The sequence below is a fragment of the Dendronephthya gigantea genome, unplaced genomic scaffold (genome assembly GCF_004324835.1).
Source record: "Dendronephthya gigantea isolate DGI-Jeju-01 unplaced genomic scaffold, DenGig_1.0 000057F, whole genome shotgun sequence".
NCBI classification, from domain to species: domain Eukaryota; kingdom Metazoa; phylum Cnidaria; class Anthozoa; order Malacalcyonacea; family Nephtheidae; genus Dendronephthya; species Dendronephthya gigantea.
In genome coordinates this window covers 597648-617584 of record NW_021163067.1, presented here as the reverse complement: position 1 = coordinate 617584, position 19937 = coordinate 597648, and the positions used below count along the sequence as shown (strand labels likewise).

The following is a 19937-nucleotide window of genomic DNA, read 5'->3' as shown; positions in this document are numbered from 1 at the left end:
CCATTTTCAGTCTGGCACCTTCGACCACTCGGCTAACCTGACAGTTCAAAATATTTCGGAGCTAATATCGCTTTCTTCGACGTTATCGACGGGGAAACGACAGAAGTAATTTCAACAAAGTATTTTTTAAAACAATATTTTAGGAGTACTAATTTAGCTTTAGTGAACAATTGTCAGGTGTGGGATTCGAACCCACGCCCACTATTGTGGACCAGAATTCCTCACCACATTCTTAAGTCTGGCGCCTTAGACCGCTCGGCCAACCTGACGAGTAGAGACTACAAGAGCAACACCTACTGGTATAAAAAAATGAAAATTATCCCTATATCATGAAGTTAAAATCTAAAAAAAAATATTTCCGAATGAGGTACATCCAAGCCTTACAGTGGCAGCGGTGGGATTCGAACCCACGCCATCGAAATGACTGGTGCCTAACACCAGCGCCTTAGACCACTCGGCCACGCTACCTAAGCCAGTAGCTGTTACAATTTGGCAAAACCTGTTTCTACATAACTGAGAAAAGTTTATTGCATTACTCTTGAGTATTATAAAGTAGACGTACCAGTAATACTAAAATTGCATGGAATTTGGCAGCGGTGGGATTCGAACCAACGCAATGGAAATGACTGGTGTCTTAAACCAGCGCCTTAGAACACTCGGATACGCCGCCGACTAAGCGATGCTGCGCAACTTTCCATATTGCAAAGGCTAATTACCCATAACGAGTACTATTGCCTGTGCAAAATGCATTACGATTATATGGTTAAGTATCTCTCTTATTTGTAGAAAAGTATGCCAATCCGGATTGGAACTTTATATCCACTGTAAAATATTGTGTCTGGTGTATTCTCATCGACACTAACTTTTTTGAATGTTTCACTTTTATTTCACGGTAGGAGTTGTGAGGAAATTTTGACCAGCCAAAAATACTTTTTATTACATGTCCACATTTGTCAGGTGTGGGATTCGAACCTACACACACAACTGTGGACCAGACATTGTAGACCATTTTAAGTTTGGCGCCTTCGGCCACTCGGTCAACCTGACTGTTCAAAATATTTCGGAACTAATATCTCTTTGTTTGAAGTTATCGACGGGGAAACGACACAAGTAATTTCAGCAAAAATTTTTTAAAACAATATTATAGGAGTACTAATTGAGCATTAGGGAAAAATTGTCAGGTGTGGGATTTGAACCCACGCCCACTCTTGTGGACCAGAATTTCTCACCACGTTCTTAAGTCTGGCGCCTTAGACCGCTCGGCCAACCTGACGAGTAGATACCACAAGAACAACACCTACTGGAATAAAAAAATGAAAATCATTCCTACATCATGATGTTAAAATCTAAAAAAAATGTTTCCGCATGAGGTACATCCAGCCTGACAGTGGCAGCGGTGGGATTCGAACCCACGCCATCGAAATGTCTGGTGCCTAACACCAGCGCTTTAGACCACTCAACCACGCTACCCAAACCTGCAGCTGTTACAATTTGGGAAACCCTGCTTCTACATAACTGAGCAAAGTTCATTGCATTACTAATCATGTATAAAATAGATGTGACAGTAATGCTAAAATTGCATGGAATTTGGCAGGGGTGGGATTCGAACCCACGCCATCGAAATGACTGGTGCCTTAAACCAGCGCCTTAGACCACTCGGCCACGCTACCTAAACCTGTAGCTTATACAATTTGGCAAAACCCGGTTCTACATAACTGAGCAAAGTTTATTTCATTACTCTTGAAGTAATATAAAATAGACGTACCAGTAATACTAAAATTGCATGTAATTTGGCATTGGTGGGATTCGAACCAACGCCATCGAAATGACTGGTGTCTTAAAGCAGCGCCTTAGAACACTCGGCCACGCTACCGACAAAGCAATGCTTCCTAACTTTCCATATTGCAAAGGCTAATTACCCATAACGAGTACTATTGCCTGTGCAAAATGCATTACGATTATATGGTTAAGTATCTCTCTTATTTGTAGAAAAGTATGCCAATCCGGATTGGATCTTTTTCTTACATGTCCGAATTTGTCAGGTTTGGGATTCGAACCTACACACACAACTGTGGACCAGACATCGTAGACCATTTTAAGTCTGGCGCCTTCGACCTATCGACAACCTGACTGCTCAAAATATTTCGGAACTAATATCGCTTTGTTCGACGTTATCGACGGAGAAACGACAGAAGTAATTTCAACAAAGTATTTTTTAAAACAATATTATAGGAGTACTACTTTAGCTTTAGTGAAAAATTTTCAGGTGTGGGATTCGAACCCATGCCAACTATTGTGGTCCAGAATTCCTCACCACGTTCTTGAGTCTGGCGCCTTAGACCGCTCGGCCAACCTGACGAATAGATACCACACCAACAACACCTATTGGTATAAAAAAATGAAAATTTTCCCTATATCATGATGTTAAAATCTAAAAAAAATCTTTCTGCATGAGGTACATCCAGCCTGACAGTGGCAGCGGTGGGATTCGAACCCACGCCATCGAAATGACTGGTGCCTAAAACCAGCGCCTTAGACCACTCGGCCACGCTACCGACAACGCGTTGCTCCCCACCTTTCCATATTACAAATGCTAATTTCCCATAACGAGTACTATCACCTGTGCAAAATGCATTACGATTACATGGTTAAGTGATCTCTCTTATTTGTAGAAAAGTATGCCAATCGGGATTGGGACTTTATATCCGCTGTAAAATGTTGTATCTGGTGTATTCTCATCGCCACTAACTTTTTTAAATGTTTCGTTTTCGTTTTCACGATAGGAGGTGTGAGGAAATTTTGATTAACTAAAAAAACTTTTCTAACATGTCGAAATTTATCAGGTGTGGGATTCGAACCTATGCACACAACTGTGGACCAGACATTGTAGAACATTTTATGTCTGACCACTCGGCCAACCTGACTGTTCGAAATATTTTGGAACTAATATCGCTTTGTTCGACGTTATCGACGGGGAAACGACAGAAGTAATTTAAACAAAGTATTTTTTAAAAGAATATTATAGGAGTACTAATTTAGCTTTAGTGAAAAATTGTCAGGTGCGGGATTCGAACCCACGCTCACCATTGTGGACCAGAATTCCTCACCACGTTCTTGAGTCTGGCGCCTTAGACCGCCCGGCCAACCTGACGAGTAGATACCGCAAGAACAACACCTACTGGAATAAAAAAATTAAAATTATCCCTATATTATGATGTTAAATCTAAAGACAAATGTTTCCGCATGAGGTACATCCAGCCTCACAGTGGCAGCGGTGGGATTCGTACCCACGTTATCGAAATGACTGGTGCCTAAAACCAGCGCCTTAGACCACTCGGCCACGCTACCTAAGCCTGCAGCTGCTACAATTTTGCAAACCCTGATTCTACATAACTGAGCAAAGTTTATTGCACGACTCTTGGTGTATTATAAGATAGACGTGCCAGTAATACTAAAATTGCATGTAATTTGGCAGCGGTGGGATTCGAACCCACGCCATCGAAATGACTGGTGCCTTAATATAGGAGTACTAATTTAGTATTAGTGGAAAAATATCAGGTGTGGGATTCGAACCCACACCCACCATTGTGGACCAGAATTCCTCACGACGTTCTTGAGTCTGCGGTGTATACTATACAATGGGCAGTAATTTTCCAAATACTTGAAATGGGTTTAAATTTTTATATTGAAATATGGCAAAACAGTATGCAATTTACAGTGTAATTTCAAAATGCAATTCATCTACATCATTAATAAGAAGCTGGTAATCATAATGCCCGAATTATTTCGAATGGAGTACTCATTGAATTTCTTGTGAAGTTGATTAGGCCATCAGGACCTCTATAAATATTTCACCGGCACTGCAATAAAACACCTAATGTTTAATACAAGATTAACATCCATAAATTTTCACACCTTACTGGCCAGGGACGCCAGAAAGTTGCGAGCTCGAGGGCAAAGGGGGGAAGATTTTTGAGGAAAGGCATTTCTGTTATGAAACTGATATGAGAGTGTTAGCAAATCATGAACCACTGAATTCGTTTTCTCTTTGTTTCATGATTCCATGATGATTACATGAATATTCTTAAAGCTGATTGGTTGCATTTTACGTGTTATAAAACAGATATGTATTAATACGCTACTCTATATGCGAATACGACTATCAACTGCAAAAGTTGCAAACAATCCTCTGAAATCAAAAGGCTTACTTCTTTGTCCTTTTTATCTTGCCATGCTCGTAAAAGAGAAGAGAGGCAGATGCCCCTGTCAGTAATCCTTTTTGATTTTCAAATATAGTGGCACAAAACTTTGGGATTATAGCATTTCTCAGGAAGCAAAAGCCCAGTCTGAATATTGAAAGTACTGTCAATAATAATTCGACATTGTGTGCATAAGAGCAGGGAGGCATTGCCAGGGTGGCACTTCCTCTCCCAAATTTTGTGTCGGTTCGCAAATATTTCCATGCAGATTTAATGGCCTGATTTGACAATTTTCTTGTGTCCAGCGACGTAGTGAACTAGTTTTACTGTCTCTCTCATGATCGAGAATGCATTTTAACTCCCAAACAAAATTTATGTTTTAGGTAACTCACTTTTTGCAACTAATTCTGTCAAACTACAGCCGTTAAAAAAAGGGCGAATACGAAAGGCAGCACATTCATTTATTTTAATTTTTCCACGCATAGATAGAATAATAACTCAGCCCGTACAAAAGTTGTACAGGATATTATGGCATGCGAGTTAGCCTTAGCCTCTCTATATATATAGTATTGCCAGCATTTAAACTAGAAAAGTTCAGAAATGGCAGACAGAAGAAAACCTTTCAAGATTTCCACAATTTTTCGTAGTTTCAGTGAAGCTATGACAGCGACGCCGGAGAATGGAGGCGGGGGGAGGTATTTGCACCCCTGGCCTCTGGCTTGTTTTTATTTTTTTCACCTTATAAATGCCCCTCATTTCACATTATAAATGTTTTCGCCCACCTATTAAGTGACAACGTGTTCCTTCCGGCGTCCCTGAGCTATTGAGACTTCGAAATTAGCTTCTTGAAGTGTTATGTGAAAGGTTATTATTGCAACATTTTAATTTTACAGGATGTCCCCATATTTATCATTATAGATCTAGACCTGGAGTGTGAAGAATTCAGCGAAATATTTCCAGAAGTGGTGATATAATTATTGAGGGAATATTTTGCCGAATCCCTCGAGCGGTGGGTCTATAAAAATGATATATTATACCGAAAAAATATTGTGAGCTTGTAGGATATCCAAACACACAGTACGAAGGCTGAGAAAAGTATTTCTATAAATCAGTAATCAGTGATATTCACCAGTGAATATGAAAAAATCTGGCACTGCTTTGAATACGGATGACGTGAGTGCGATACCGAGAAAAATTTGATGATCACGTGGCAGAAATCTAACTTTCTCATTGGACAATTTGAATTTGAGGTATAATAATAGGCTTGCAATAACTTTACCTTCAGGGAATAATTGTTAATTGGTATAATTACAAAGGTGATTATTGAAAATTCTGGCCTCTGATTGGTCGAGCGACCTCGGATTATTACGCGATAATCGCCCAAGTGGATTCTTCAAAATGGCGGCAAGTTGTTTTTGCCAAAGTGACAGATGAAGAAATACGTTATTTTAACCAAATACTGTACCTGAAAGAAAAAAAGAAGTGAAAAAATTAAACACAAATTATTCTCAAGGTAAAAAACTACTTTTTAGAACACTTTATTTTGCGAAAACATTGTTTTATTTGAATCGCCGTACAACTTTTCAGATATTTGTCTAAGTTTGTAAAACATGTATTTTCTACAACAGATTCGCTTTCTCAATAAATCACCTTTTTATTATTATTATTTTTATTATTATTATTAAAAAATACACATAAAGTAGCTTAGACAGCTAAATTGCAATGTGATTTACAGGTTCATAAATATAACTTAAAAATATTACAGTTTAGAATTACAATAATTCATACTCTACTCTATATTACAAAGCTAAAGTAAATTACAAAAGCTATATTTTAAATATTAAGAAACTAATAAAATAGTTAAGGGTCATCAATTTTGAGATTGTACTTACCAATCGCATATACTAGAGGACTATTTCTAAAGCGCTCTGTTCTGCATTTAAAATTGTAAATTTTATTTACATTAAGTCCAGTGTCTCTCTCCCAGGCGTAATTGACCTACAGTTGGTGGTAGCAAATCATTGAATTTATGTGAAGGGTTCTTTATATCCTTTATCAAGTTAATGCACGTTAACTCTCTTCGACTTTCTAAAGTTTTAATACCACATTCAGTTAATGCTTGTTCATATTTCTTTTCCGGGCATATAATTTTCATTGCACGCTTTTGAATTCTCTCTATATCCCTAGATTGTTCCTCTGTCAAGCTCCCATGCCAAATTTGAGCTCCATATTCTACGATTGATCGAATTGCCGAAGTATAAATAGTTTTCAAGTCAACTCGCGGAGCATTATATCCTTTTAAAATATTTAAAAGATATAATCGTTTACTTTTTGACAATGTATTCCGTATTTGTTCTCCATTTTGGATCATCGTCTAACCACAATCCAAGTAATTTATAAGAGCTTATTCTTTCTAGGATGCATTCATCGACTTCTGTTACAGGAATAGCTGTTCTATCCTTCCGAAAGTCGATAATCATCTCTTTGCCTTTTTTGGGTTTAACTCCATTCTCTCAATTTCCGCAAAATTCTTTACCGAATTAATTTTTTGGGGTATATTACCAATTTCAGTGCCAGAGATATGATTGTAAACATCCAGTACCTCACTAATCGTTGTATCGTTCATAAAGAGAATCGTATCTTCATCCACAACGACATCATTATTTCCATTTCCTACAACAGCTTCTGCTATAACACTAGGTAACATATTAATCTTAACCACAAAAGCAATAGGTCCCAGCTTACTGCCTTGCGGAACGCCTCCCATAACATTCGCAAAATCAGATACTTCGTTTCCAAACTGTGTAAAATGAGATCTCTCGTCCAGGTATGATGCATACCATTTGATCAGAGCAGGTCTTACACCAATTTCTCGCATGTTTTCTAAGAGTTTATTATGATCGATAAGGTCAAATGCCTTTCGTAAATCTAAAAAGACTATTCTTATCACTCTGTGCAATTCATCCAATGATTTATGCCATTTGTGTATTAAATTAACCAGCGCATTAATTGTCGATGATCGTGGTAGACCCCCATATTGAGAATCAGAAATTTTTTCATCGGTATCTTCATATATCCACTGAACAGCAAAAGATTCTTGAACCTTTGCTAGGACACTAGTTAAAGCAATTGGTCTTAACTCTTCAACATGCGTACATGGTACAGATTTAGGGATTCCAGATACCTTATATTTTTTCCAGATCTCAGGAAAAGTTTTTGATTGAAAAGATTCATTAAAGATTTCGGTCAAAGGTACAGCAAAATATTTTGTAAAAATCTTCAAGATCTTCAGAGAGGGATCATAAGGACCAGGTGCTTTATTAAGGTTAATTTTACGCAATTCTCGTTGTACCTGGTCTACAGTAATTAGAGGTAGATTTTCTATACATTGAAATTCCAACTAATTTTCGTTCACTTTCGGATAATTCTTAGTTAAGTTTGCAAAATAATCGTTATTATAATGAGCAGACTGCTTATCATCCATCTGAAACCCAGTATTGGAATCCAACATTATTGGTTTAGCAGTTTTCTTGCCGATCAAGCCCTTCATTTGTTTCCACCAAGATTTAGGGTGGTTTTTAAAGTTTGGACTTACTTTATTCTCGTAGAAATAGATTTTCGTTTTCCGAATTTCTGCCGAGACTTGTCTTCTGAGACTTTTCACACGCTCAACTTTTTTATTTTTAAAAGCCATATTTCTTTTAAGAATCAACCATTTTATTTTAGCTGTCATAAAAGGTTTATCCTTACTATGAACTTTAACCGTTTTTTCCGGAAAATATTCAAAAATCATATTCTCAGTGACCTGAAGAAAGGTATTGACTTTTTCATTGATGTCGGAGGTGTAAAGAACCGAAGACCAGTTATAACTTGCTAGTAGAGTTTCGAAATTTTCTAACTGCTGCTGTCGGATTTTTCTCACTTTGATTTTAATCGTAGTTCCTTTCTCCGTAATATGAGACTTGGATTTTCACCTTTGTAATTATACTAAAACAATTCGACTTCGTCTCGGTTCACTTCGACTTCGTCTCGGTTTCTATTCAGCGATATTCATCTCGCCTTTGGCGAATAATTGTTAAATATTGACAAATTACCGAGGAATTTCTCGCGCGAAAAAATATCGCACAATTTTGGGCCGCCTATAATTACACTTTCAAAAACTGCTTGTGAATTTAAAGCGATTGTTTAATAGCCTTTCACATATAATACAAATAAACTGTATCAAACAAGTGAACTCTTATCCAGTGAACTGGAACGATACCTCCTCATCGTTTTCGTGAAGCCAAAATTCGCGGGACTTTACCTCCAGACAAGCGTAAGGTAACGTGGAGGTAAAATCCACCGAATTTTGGCTTCACAAAAAGAAGTTATAAGGTTATAAGGAGGTTATAAGGAGGTTATAAGGAGGTAACGTTCAGTTATTAATTTTATTAGATTTCACTGACCCCAACCAGGAAGCAAATTAGATGAAGAAGTCTGATCAACAGGGTTGCCAGGTTACTGAATAAATTAGTCAAATATTATTTCCAGAAGCTTTCTTTGAAACAATGTTTAGCTTCTTTATTTACTAAAAGTCTGGCAACCCTGCTGACAAGTGTGTCGCTCAATATTTTGCAGAAGCAAATCATTTTGACTCAAAAGTAACTTTAATTCTTATACACGCGTTCCCGATATCAAAACTGCCTTGTTTTCTCTGCTTTGAGAATGCTGCAGCTTCTAGTTATCCTGTTTGGAAGCGTTGGACTGCTGTTTGATATTGGCGGTGAGTTTCATTGGTAATAATTAGCAATAATTTCTTACTAATTTTTAGTTCTGTATTTCAATTTCTCCCTGACAGTTGATTCGGAGCGTCTTCTATAATCAATCTATCGGGTCAAATGTGAATAAACAGTTTATAAGGTTTACATAGATTTATATAAGGTTTCCAATAGGCGGATCATGTCGCAACGGAAATATTCTTGGAATGCCACTTTTTAAAGTGCATATCATGCAGTTAAACGTCAATCAGCTCGTTATGTCCGCTTTATTTTTATTTGATTTTATTTGTAAAATATGGTTCTTAATTTTGTTGGATATAACTTTTTGAAATGCTCGTTAGGCGTCCTATTACATAGTTAACATGCACAACTTAATTAACGTTAGCGTGCGAATACTGATTCAGTGTTAATAAGCAATGTTAATGGATTGCCAAGCACCAACCTTTGTGATATGAAAAAAACTTTGTGATATGTCATTCATAACAATGAAGGACAATGAACTGCGGAAATTACAGTGCCTATTTTCTATATTTATTATATTCATTCTGAAATCAATGGTGTTTCTTGCAATCTGATTGGTTAAAAATAGTGTGATTAATTTCCAAATCGCACTATTTTTGAGCATTGATCACATAATTTATAAGCCAATAAGATTGAAGCTCTGCACCACAATAACCAATCACATTTAGTATCTCAGTGTAACTATCCAATAAAATTACAGGGGAAAATGGAACAAAATTTTATTATTTTGAATTTTACACCGTTTACGGTTCTTTCAGCCAATAAATCGTTTTGAATTTGTTTAATCTTTTCTATGATTTCAAAATGAATATAATAAAGTGGAAATTACACTTTGTGTCGTGGTTTCCCCATAACTAAAATATATGCGGAAAACTAAGTTCTTTCGATTTATTTACTTAGTGTTTTGAAAGATAACATATATATAAGGATTTAGAATTTTACGTGCGTGTATGTGCGTATGAAATGTGCATAACTGGAATGATTTGACGTACACGCACGTAGCAGCCTCAAGGCTCTTTTCCAATCCTCGCAATGGCGAACCCACAAACCCGCTGCGAGGGTTTTCATCCAATGAAAATGCTTTTATGTTGATTTTAATTACAAGCAACCATTCCCAGCGAGCTTGCGAGTGGGTTTTGCGCGGGTTTTGTTTCAAAAAGACCTTTTTGCGACTGACGAGTAATGAGGGCTGTCACGAATATTTCTGCAAAACCTTAGGCGATGATAAAATTTCATCTGGTTTTTGTCAAGGTTTTCTTTGTGGGGTGCAGATTGTTTTTCGTATTTCTTTCGATATTCTTGCTTTCCAGGTCAGAACTATAGTATTTTCTGGCCAATCTTTTTTCGGTATACGCAAAACCTCAGGACAAAGCTGCCATTTTTCGTTTAACTTGTGTAGTTGATATTCCTGGGAAGATTTCATCAGCCAAATTTGACTCGAACGATACGTGTCTCCACTAGGTGGGATCACTTTTGTTCAACCTCGTACCTCTGGTTTTTGTTGGCTGTTGTTCTGCAAAGCCAACATTTATCTTTCTTGATGTCCCATTTTTAGTCAGCCTGCATAGCTTTTTACAACTTTTTCCTCAGACCTTTGCTAGACTAATTTTCAGTCATCATTAAAAAAATTGTATTAAATAAAAGACAAAGCGTCATTACTACTACAAACTCCTATATATCAATAGGTCACCCTTATACCCTTATACCTATTAAAAAAATTGTATTAAATAAAAGACAAAGCGTCATTACTACTACAAACTCATATATATCAATAGGTCACCCTTATACCGGGTAGCACAAAAAAGTTTAACCTGTTTGATTGAGTATAACTTCAAAACTAAAACGTCTGTTACACTGAAATAACTTTCTTTACATTCGTGAATGTCCAACTTAAAATTTGGTATATACCATGCGTATTTTGATACAATTTTCCCGAGATATCATTTTACTGTTGTAGCTATCGTAAAACGACGCATATTAAGAAAAGAAAAAGCAGAATTCGTGCGAAATTGTTTGTTAAATTTGTGGGCTTCCGAACGAATTTTATCCCCCTTGGACATGAAATATTTGGAACAAAGCTAAACCAAAATAGCTAATTTTTGCTTTAACGCTTTCCAACATGTCATGACACTAAAAAATAAAAAACCTTTTCCAATGAAGTTAAACTTCATTCAAACAGACAGAATACGTGCTATAAAATACTAGGGTCTGTCAACACACTTTAATATGCCATTTTCAGCTAATTTTTACACTTTTCGAAAATGCATACTTAAATTGAAACTGCGATATCTCTGTCAAAATTACTTGAAAAACCTCATGCTATAAATTATATCAAAATTTAATCTAGACATTAGAGAATATAAAAAAACATAATTTTAGTGTAATAGCTCTTTTAATTTTGAAATTATACTCAATCAAACAGGGTTAACCTTTTTTTGGGCCACCCGGTATATCATGGGTGGATCCAGCACTAGTGCACTAATTTGCATAAAACAAGAAAGCTGCTCAAAATAGCCTTTTTTTTTGTAATGCAAATTAGTGCACTAGTGCTGGATCCACCCCTGCGGTATATCAATGCGTTACTCTGTTCATCAATGAGGCAATGCTCCGCATGGATCACCAGTCACATTAATTTTGATAAAGTCGTTAAAAAAATTAAAAAATAAGAAAATGTTAATATATCAAAATATCAATTATAATATATCAACACAAAATAATAATGCATATTCATTTGTATACCATTGCTCTGTTATAAACGCACCAGACAGACATATGATATGGGCAAAGGCGACAACAATAATTTTATTGTTCGTATCTATTCTAGGTTGTTCAACTGTAACGGTGTCTCCATCAATGTCAGTTCATAGCGCTCAGTTTGGAGAAACACCATCTTTATCTTGGTCGATAACCAATAAACCCAGTCAATCAATGTCAATGTACACCATGGGTACTCAACCCAGTCAATCAATGTCAATGTACACCATGGGCGTTCAACCCAGTCAATCAATGTCAATGCACACCATGGGCGTTCAACCCAGTCAATCAATGTCATTGTACACCATGGGTACTCAACCCAGTCAATCAATGCCGATGTACACCATGGGTGCTCAACCCAGTCAATCAATGTCAATGTACACCATGGGTGTTCAACCCAGTCAATCAATGTCAATGTACACCATGGGTGTTCAACCCAGTCAATCAATGTCAATGTACACCATGGGTGCTCAACCCAGTCAATCAATGTCAATGTACACCATGGGTGGTCAACCCAGTCAAACAATGTCAATGTACACTATGGGTGTTCAACCCAGTCAATCAATGTCAATGTACACCATGGGTGCTCAACCCAGTCAATCAATGTCAATGTACACCATGGGTGCTCAACCCAGTCAATCAATGTCGATGTACACCATGGGTGCTCAACGTAGTCAATCAATGTCAAAGTACACCATGGGTGGTCAACCGAGTCAATCAATGTCGATGTACACCATGGGTACTCACCCCAGTCAATCAATGTCGATGTACACCATGGGTTTTCAACCTATTCAATCAATATCGATGTACACCATGGGTACTCAACGCAGTCAATCAATGTCGATGTACACCATGGGTTTTCAACCTATTCAATCAATATCGATGTACACCATGGGTACTCAACGCAGTCAATCAATGTCGATGTACACCATGGGTGCTCAACCCAGTCAATCAATGTCAATGTACACCATTGGTGTTAAACCCAGTCAATCAATGTCAATGTACACCATGGGTACTCAACCCAGTCAATCAATGTCAATGTACACCTTGGGTGTTCAACCTAGTCAGTCAATGTCAATGTACACCGTCGGTGCTCAACCAAGTCAATCAATGTCAATGTACACCATGGGTGCTCAACCCAGTCAATCAATGTCGATGTACACCATGGGCGCTCAACCCAGTCAATCAATGTCGATGTACACCATGGGTGCTCAACCTAGTCAATCAATGTCAAAGTACACCATGGGTGGTCAACCGAGTCAATCAATGTCGATGTACACCATGGGTACTCAATCCAGTCAATCAATGTCGATGTACACCATGGGTTTTCAACCTATTCAATCAATATCGATGTACACCATGGGTACTCAACCCAGTCAATCAATGTCAATGTACACCTTGGGTGTTCAACCTAGTCAATCAATGTCAATGTACACCGTCGGTGCTCAACCCAGTCAATCAATGTCAATGTACACCTTGGGTGTTAAACCTAGTCAATCAATGTCAATGTACACCATGGGTGCTCAACCAGAATCCAGTTCCAGTGTAGTTAAACCTACTGCATCACCATCAGAATCCAGCTCCAGTGTTTCTCAAGCTACTCCGTCACCATCAGAATCCAGCTCCAGTTTTGTTCAACCTACTACTCTATCACCATCAGAATCCAGCTCCAGTATTGTTCAACCTACTCCATCACCATCAAAATCCAGCTCCAGCATTTTTCAACCCACTCCATTACCATCACAATCTAGCTCCAGTGTTTTTCAACCCACTCCGTCACCATCAGAATCCAGTTCCAGTTTTGTTCAACCCACTCCATCATCATCAGAATCCAGCTCCATTGTTGTTCAACCTACTCCATCACCATCAGAATCCAGCTCCAGTATTGTTCAACCTACTCCATCACCATCAGAATTCAGGTCTAGTTTTGTTCAACCCACTCCATCATCATCAGAATCCAGCTCCATTGTTGTTCAACCCACTCCATCACCATCAGAATCCAGCTCCAGTATTGTTCAACCCACTCCATCACCATCAGAATCCAGCTCCAGTATTGTTCAACCCACTCCATCACCATCAGAATCCAGTTCCAGTTTTGTTCAACCCACTCCATCATCATCAGAATCCAGCTCCATTGTTGTTCAACCTACTCCATCATCATCAGAATCCAGCTCCAGTATTGTTCAACCTACTCCATCACCATCAGAATTCAGGTCCAGTATTGTTCAACCTACTCCATCACCATCCGAATCCAGCTCTAGTGTTGTTCAACCCACTCCATCATCATCCGAATCCAGCTCCAGTTTTGTTCAACCTACTACTCTATCACCATCAGAATCCAGCTCCAGTGTTGTTCAACCCACTCCATCATCATCAGAATCCAGCTCCATTGTTGTTCAAACTACTCCATCATCATCAGAATCCAGCTCCATTGTTGTTCAACCCACTCCATCATCATCAGAATCCAGCTCCAGTGTTGTTCAACCAACTCCATCGTCATCAGAATCCAGCTCTATTGTTGTTCAACCCACTCCATCATCATCAGAATCCAGCTCTATTGTTGTTCAACCCACTCCATCACCATCAGAATCCAGCTCCAGTGTTATTGAAATTACTTCAAGTACATTCACATTCAGTTCCAGTGTCAAAGCCGTGACAAGCTCTGTTTCAGTTGCCACAACGTCTCCCACCGATTCTCCAACAACCCTCCCTACAGTGAAAATAACTACATTCGGGATTGTGATGATTATTCTCGGCGATTATAGAAATGAACTAAGTAATAGCAGCAGTCAAGAATATAAAGAATTAAGTTCAAATATTAAGGGTTTCCTGATAACATTATATCAACCATTCCCAGGATTTCTTGGCATTAGGATTATTTCGTTCTCACCAGGAAGCATCGTTGTGGATTTTGATGTAATATTCAACTCAGCTGAAGCTAACACTACCGTTCAAGAAGTTATTGAGCCAATCCAAAAAGCGAAGGCTGATCCCACCGCACCATTTACAATTTCATCAGTAGCAGAAGACAAAAAGGTCTTTCAAACTACTCCAGCACCATCAGAATCCAGTTCCAGTTTTGACGGTACGTTTTAAATTATAACGGTACGTATTCCCCGAAATATGTATATCTTTTTGTGTATGGATGCAAGTTATGGATAGTTATTTTTCTCAATACCTGATTTTCTAATTAACTAATTTTCTATCACAGCAAGATACGGTGAGTAATTTAATTTTCGTGGAACGTTGTGCATCACTCCAAATGTCTGAATGTTCAGCCAACACTAAAAATGGTGTAAATGTCCGCCTTCACCATACACCGATTCAGGGTAAACCGTGAAGGTTTACACTTTTGGTAAATTTACCTAAAGCTGGTGTAATAGCTATTATGCGAGCTACACGAGTTGTTGTACTCCATGATCCGATGTACTTAAACTTAAACCATGTAAAATCTTTGCCATTAATTTTACTCCGAACAGGTGTAAAATTATCGTTATAGATTTTAATTTACACCAGACAAAGTAATCGATATTAACACATTAATGGTGTTAAAACGGTTAAAGGTTAAGGCAAACTTAACTCCCAAGCTTTGGTGCTAAGTATAAAATGAAATAAGGATGTGGTATTGGAAGCAAATAGTTAACTTTAAATTCTAATAAATTTAAAATTGCGAAGTTTCATACCACTTTATAGACGTATTTGGTAAGCGTTTCATCCAACTTGCAAACTGGGCATTTCAGCGCCGATTTAATTTCTTTTTTTTTGAGAAGATTTATTTTTGTAATTTTTGAGGTTCATGCACGTATACTGCACTCCCATGGACGGCGAGACGGGGCTGAATTATTGGCCCTGACTCCGTTTTAGCCGTGTCCTAATATTAGGACTTATTGCTACTAAGTTAGGACTAATATTAGGACTATGTGCACACGAGCGCCGTTTTCGACCGTTTTCAAAATCGTTTTTGTCTATTTTATTGTTTTGACGCCCTTTCCACGCGATCCAAGGAAAAAATAATATGCTAAATATGTTAAATTAGCTTCAACTTGTATTGTAAATTGACGGTGTTTGAAATCGTTTTGGCATGAAAACGAATGCGAAAACGCTCGAAAACATTAGCGTGTGGTTGCAAGCCTAGGCTACTGGTTGTGATTTTGTCCAGAGGCGATATGCTGAGCTATATTTACAGGCTTTGGATATACAGAGTGTATCAAAAAAGTGCCCCCTATTAAAATCAAATTTTTGTTACAATTTGAATGCGGCCTTATTATTATGCCAAACTCACAGTTGCTTAAAATGTACGTAAAGCGATACCTAAGATGTAACCTAATTAAGGCCGGCGCACACTAGAGCTATGTGCTTAGCAAAAAGTCATTCGTGGCCATTAGCGTAAGCCAGTTGCTCTCCTGTGCGGGAGACTTATCCAGTGACTTTCGTCATTCGTGCCAAAAGTCGCCTGAAAAGTCGCCCGCACACGAGAGCAACTGGCATACGCCAATGGCCACGAATGACTTTTTGCTAAGCACATAGCTCTAGTGTGCGCCGGCCTTTACTATGCTATTTACCAGTGTTAATCATGCATTCAAATTTCATCAGAAGCTTCATTTGAAAAGGGGGTACTTTTTCATACAGCCTGTACAGTATTGTATAAGGCGCTAAGTGATAGTAATTAATATGTACAATGTACATTGACTTTTGAATATGTGGTGGAAATGGAAATGCAAATTTGTATATGCATATTAGGCTATTAGCTTGTATATGTATGGCAGAAATTTGCTCTCTTTACCCGCACACGTAGTGGGGTAATAATGCACTCGTGCACTAAATTATTCAACATGTTGAATATATGGTGCAAATAGCATTCGTTAACAAAATCTCGCAAAACGTCGCCGCGCACTGGGAGAACTTGCTTACGTTAATGTTCACGAGTGGCTTTTAGCTTAACAGAGATAGCTCTCGTGTGCGGCTGGATTAAGGTCTCCATTGAGTGTAATGAAAACGGGGATTAGTTATTATTGATATAAAGTATTGTTGATGCAATATTTTATTGGCTGCTACACGCTTCTGAAAAGAAGTTGAGAATTAATGTTTTGCATTACAGGCCGGCGAAAGTATGGATATAGCCCCGCCGCACGGCACTATTTGGTGCACTCTCATTTCTTTTTTGACAGGCTGCTTATGCCAGAAGCGAATGGGAAAACAAACAATCTTTTCTTGGGTGAGAATTGCTTTATGCAGTTTGTTCCGATCATAGAATTTTTAAGATTAGACTTCCAGACTCTCAAGACTTGCAGAATTTGCAATAGGTTTGTCTGAGAAAGCGTGGTACAGTGTATACAAACCTGTCCACCACCACACGTCTAGCATATAAATGATTATGTACTTCATATAAATTATCTTTACCACAGGAAAATGGTAATATCCACCACTTTACCTCGTAAACTTGTCCACCACCACACGTCTAGCATATATTATGTAGTTCCTATGAATTATCTCTACCACAGGAAAATGGTAATGTTACAGCTGAGCCGTGGTTCTAAGTGGACTGGTCGGTAAATCCAGTTGAAAAAGCTGGAAGAGCGATTGTCCTCTTTTTTATACTATGAACAATGCCTGTTTGTGTACCAGTAGGTATAAAAATTTCCATTTTAGACATTCACAAGGAACAGGAAATAGATCAGAGAAACGTGGCATTATTATTTCGGCTCGGTACGTATACCTATATGAACAAGCTTTGCTATTGGTTGATGATGACAATAAAACACAATGAACTATAGAAATCGATTTCTAAAAGAACGAATCATAAACACTGTTCACAATTGTTACAAAAACCAATCACGAAACTCGTTCATATGAAGGTAGATGCTTACTGCAAATGATTATTTGTCAATCTGCGCCATTTTTTTGGTCAGTGATGTTGATGCTGAAGTGTTCTGATTTTATTTGCTAGGATAACTTGTTGCTGGATGATGACAAAATTAGTGTCATTAATATGAAATGAAACAATGTTTGCTGCTTATCCAAGGTTTGTTATGCAATAATATACCATAAATGATACTATACAGGGTGAGTCAAAAAACTGACACCTTGAAATTCAAATTAGCTGCGAACGTATGGCTGGAATTTGACAATTCCCATTTTGTACAATCAACAAGACGTGGTTAATTAATGCAAAAGTGTTTAAACCAATTGAACTAATTCCACAATCTTTTTTATTACAGAGCTTAGAATGCATTTTAACTCCTAAAGGGAACAAACTTTACGTTCTATTTAATTAATGGGTTCACTTATTTGATATGCTTCGTATACCCATAAGATATTTTAGGCAACCTCATTACAGCCTATTACAAACACATTGCAGCTAATTTGAATTTCAATGGTGTCAGTTTTTTTGACTCACCCTGTAGTAAACAAGTTAGTATGGCCAGGTCATTATTTAACAATTAGTCGCTGAAGGCGAGGAGATTACGAGCCTATATTCACTGAGCCGAATAATAATCAACATAATTCTCATAAAAATCAATGGTCAGCTCGAAATTTATACTAAAAGTTATTAGACTTAAGTAATAATGTTATCTAAATGACATAGGTGTAGGACGTTTGTAGGTGTAAAAGCCTAAAAGGCATGCTCACGAGACACGACATAATTATTTGGTGCTGAGAAAAAAATATTCAAATTTTAAGCCTCTGAGATCTTTTGGAAAGTCTATTTCTGAGTAAGACAAAACTTTAATGTGCGAGAAAATTCGGTACGTGCTGCATATTTGGTGAATTCACTTAAATTTATAATGGTATATTTTTCTGACCAAGAACAAAGTGATTAGAACAACTTTGCCACACACTTCACACATCCTCGGGTGGCATCCCCTACGCTTTAAGTTTGCACGAGAAGCAAAAACGAGAACACAAGGCTGTACAGAAATTTATTGGGGTTTAGCAAAATCTTCTTTATAATTAGGAGGTTGAATCCATTCATAATTCTATTCCTGTCGAGTTTTGATCGTAGACAACCCCTCTTTCTGCTTCTACGGGCACTTACAATCAGATGCAAAAATTAATGAAACAACCACATAAATGACCTCCTCTCCCCAAAATCAATGTTGCGAGGATGTACGGTAGGGAAAAATTGGCTTTTTTTTGAGCATGGACTATGGGGGCAGGGGTGCCACGATGCACTTCAAATTTGATGGAAAATCTGAAAACTCTCATAATTTTTGCACGTGATTGTAGATGATATAAAACACATTACTCACATCACTGGGTTTTAAAAGTTTCGCACTTTTTTCCAAAACTGAACAAAAAATCTTAGTATAAATGAACAATCCCGATTAAAAAGAAATGTCAGAAAACGAGTCTGACATTGAATATAACTTTTTTATATGAATGAATCTGTTAATATTGTTTAATGTCTGTTTACAAGGACTAGACATGCTTACCAACATATGTAGGATCATTACTCGACCGCAAAGCTAGTTTTAAGCTACCAGGGTTTTTCGTATCAAACCAGTTAAACTTAATTGAGATTGAGAATTTACTTAAGAATGTATTTTAACACCCCCAAGAGATCAAGTTTTTTTAAAGTTTTTTCATTTTAATATCTCAGAAGAACAAGAAATCATGGTATGCTTGTTGGCCTTTGCCGCTATACGAGAAATATATGGCAGGTTGCTTTTTTATATATATCATGTTATTAAACTTTCGTTATGTTATTGTTTGGATCTCTCTGTAGATTTTAAATATCCCCCAAAAATATCTCCTCTGTTGATATCAAGCCTTTGTAAGAATCTGATTGTCTTAATATTATGATTAATATGATAAACCCAATTGAAAGCAAACGCTTTATTTGAATGACGCTTTATTTTACTTTTAACGAAATGAAATTACCGACTTGAGGTAATAGTTATTCTCTTAAGAGAATTAGGTTAACCTCCAATTTAGGTGCCCAAACATCGGGTAATTTTAGAGCTAGTAATCACTATCATATTCGGTGGATAGCGTTTGCAGCTTTAGTATACCACTGTACACTGCATTGTACACTGCAACGTTTAGTGCTACCTTTGTGCACTAACAAAAAGTTTAGCTTGTATGGAATTATACATTTGCATAAACATAGAAAGTATCTAACAGAGAAAATTCACTCATTCATAAATATTATGTAAGAGTCTCCATAACTGTTAATAAGGTGCCCCAACTCGCGGTGCCTTAGACC

General features: G+C 37.5%; 1 protein-coding gene and 6 non-coding genes across 7 annotated transcripts; 1 reads left to right on the top strand and 6 right to left on the bottom strand.

Moving 5' to 3' along the window:
• Positions 1-171: 171 nt before the first annotated feature.
• Trnal-uaa lies at positions 172-269 on the bottom strand. The gene is given in 2 exon segments: positions 172-217; positions 232-269. It is a non-coding gene; the product is annotated as a tRNA-Leu (tRNA).
• A 117-nt stretch (positions 270-386) lies between these two features.
• On the bottom strand, positions 387-468 carry Trnal-uag. The gene has a single exon. It is a non-coding gene; the product is annotated as a tRNA-Leu (tRNA).
• A 707-nt stretch (positions 469-1175) lies between these two features.
• Positions 1176-1273, bottom strand: Trnal-uaa. The gene is given in 2 exon segments: positions 1176-1221; positions 1236-1273. It is a non-coding gene; the product is annotated as a tRNA-Leu (tRNA).
• Positions 1274-1388: 115 nt separating this feature from the next.
• On the bottom strand, positions 1389-1470 carry Trnal-uag. Its single transcript has one exon. It is a non-coding gene; the product is annotated as a tRNA-Leu (tRNA).
• Positions 1471-1588: 118 nt separating this feature from the next.
• Trnal-aag lies at positions 1589-1670 on the bottom strand. Its single transcript has one exon. It is a non-coding gene; the product is annotated as a tRNA-Leu (tRNA).
• Positions 1671-2473: 803 nt separating this feature from the next.
• Trnal-uag lies at positions 2474-2555 on the bottom strand. The gene has a single exon. It is a non-coding gene; the product is annotated as a tRNA-Leu (tRNA).
• A 9404-nt stretch (positions 2556-11959) lies between these two features.
• Positions 11960-14827, top strand: LOC114529548 (flocculation protein FLO11-like). Its single transcript, XM_028551363.1, has one exon. The coding sequence runs from the start codon at positions 11960-11962 to the stop codon at positions 14825-14827; it is 2868 nt and encodes a 955-aa protein (XP_028407164.1).
• Positions 14828-19937: the final 5110 nt, after the last annotated feature.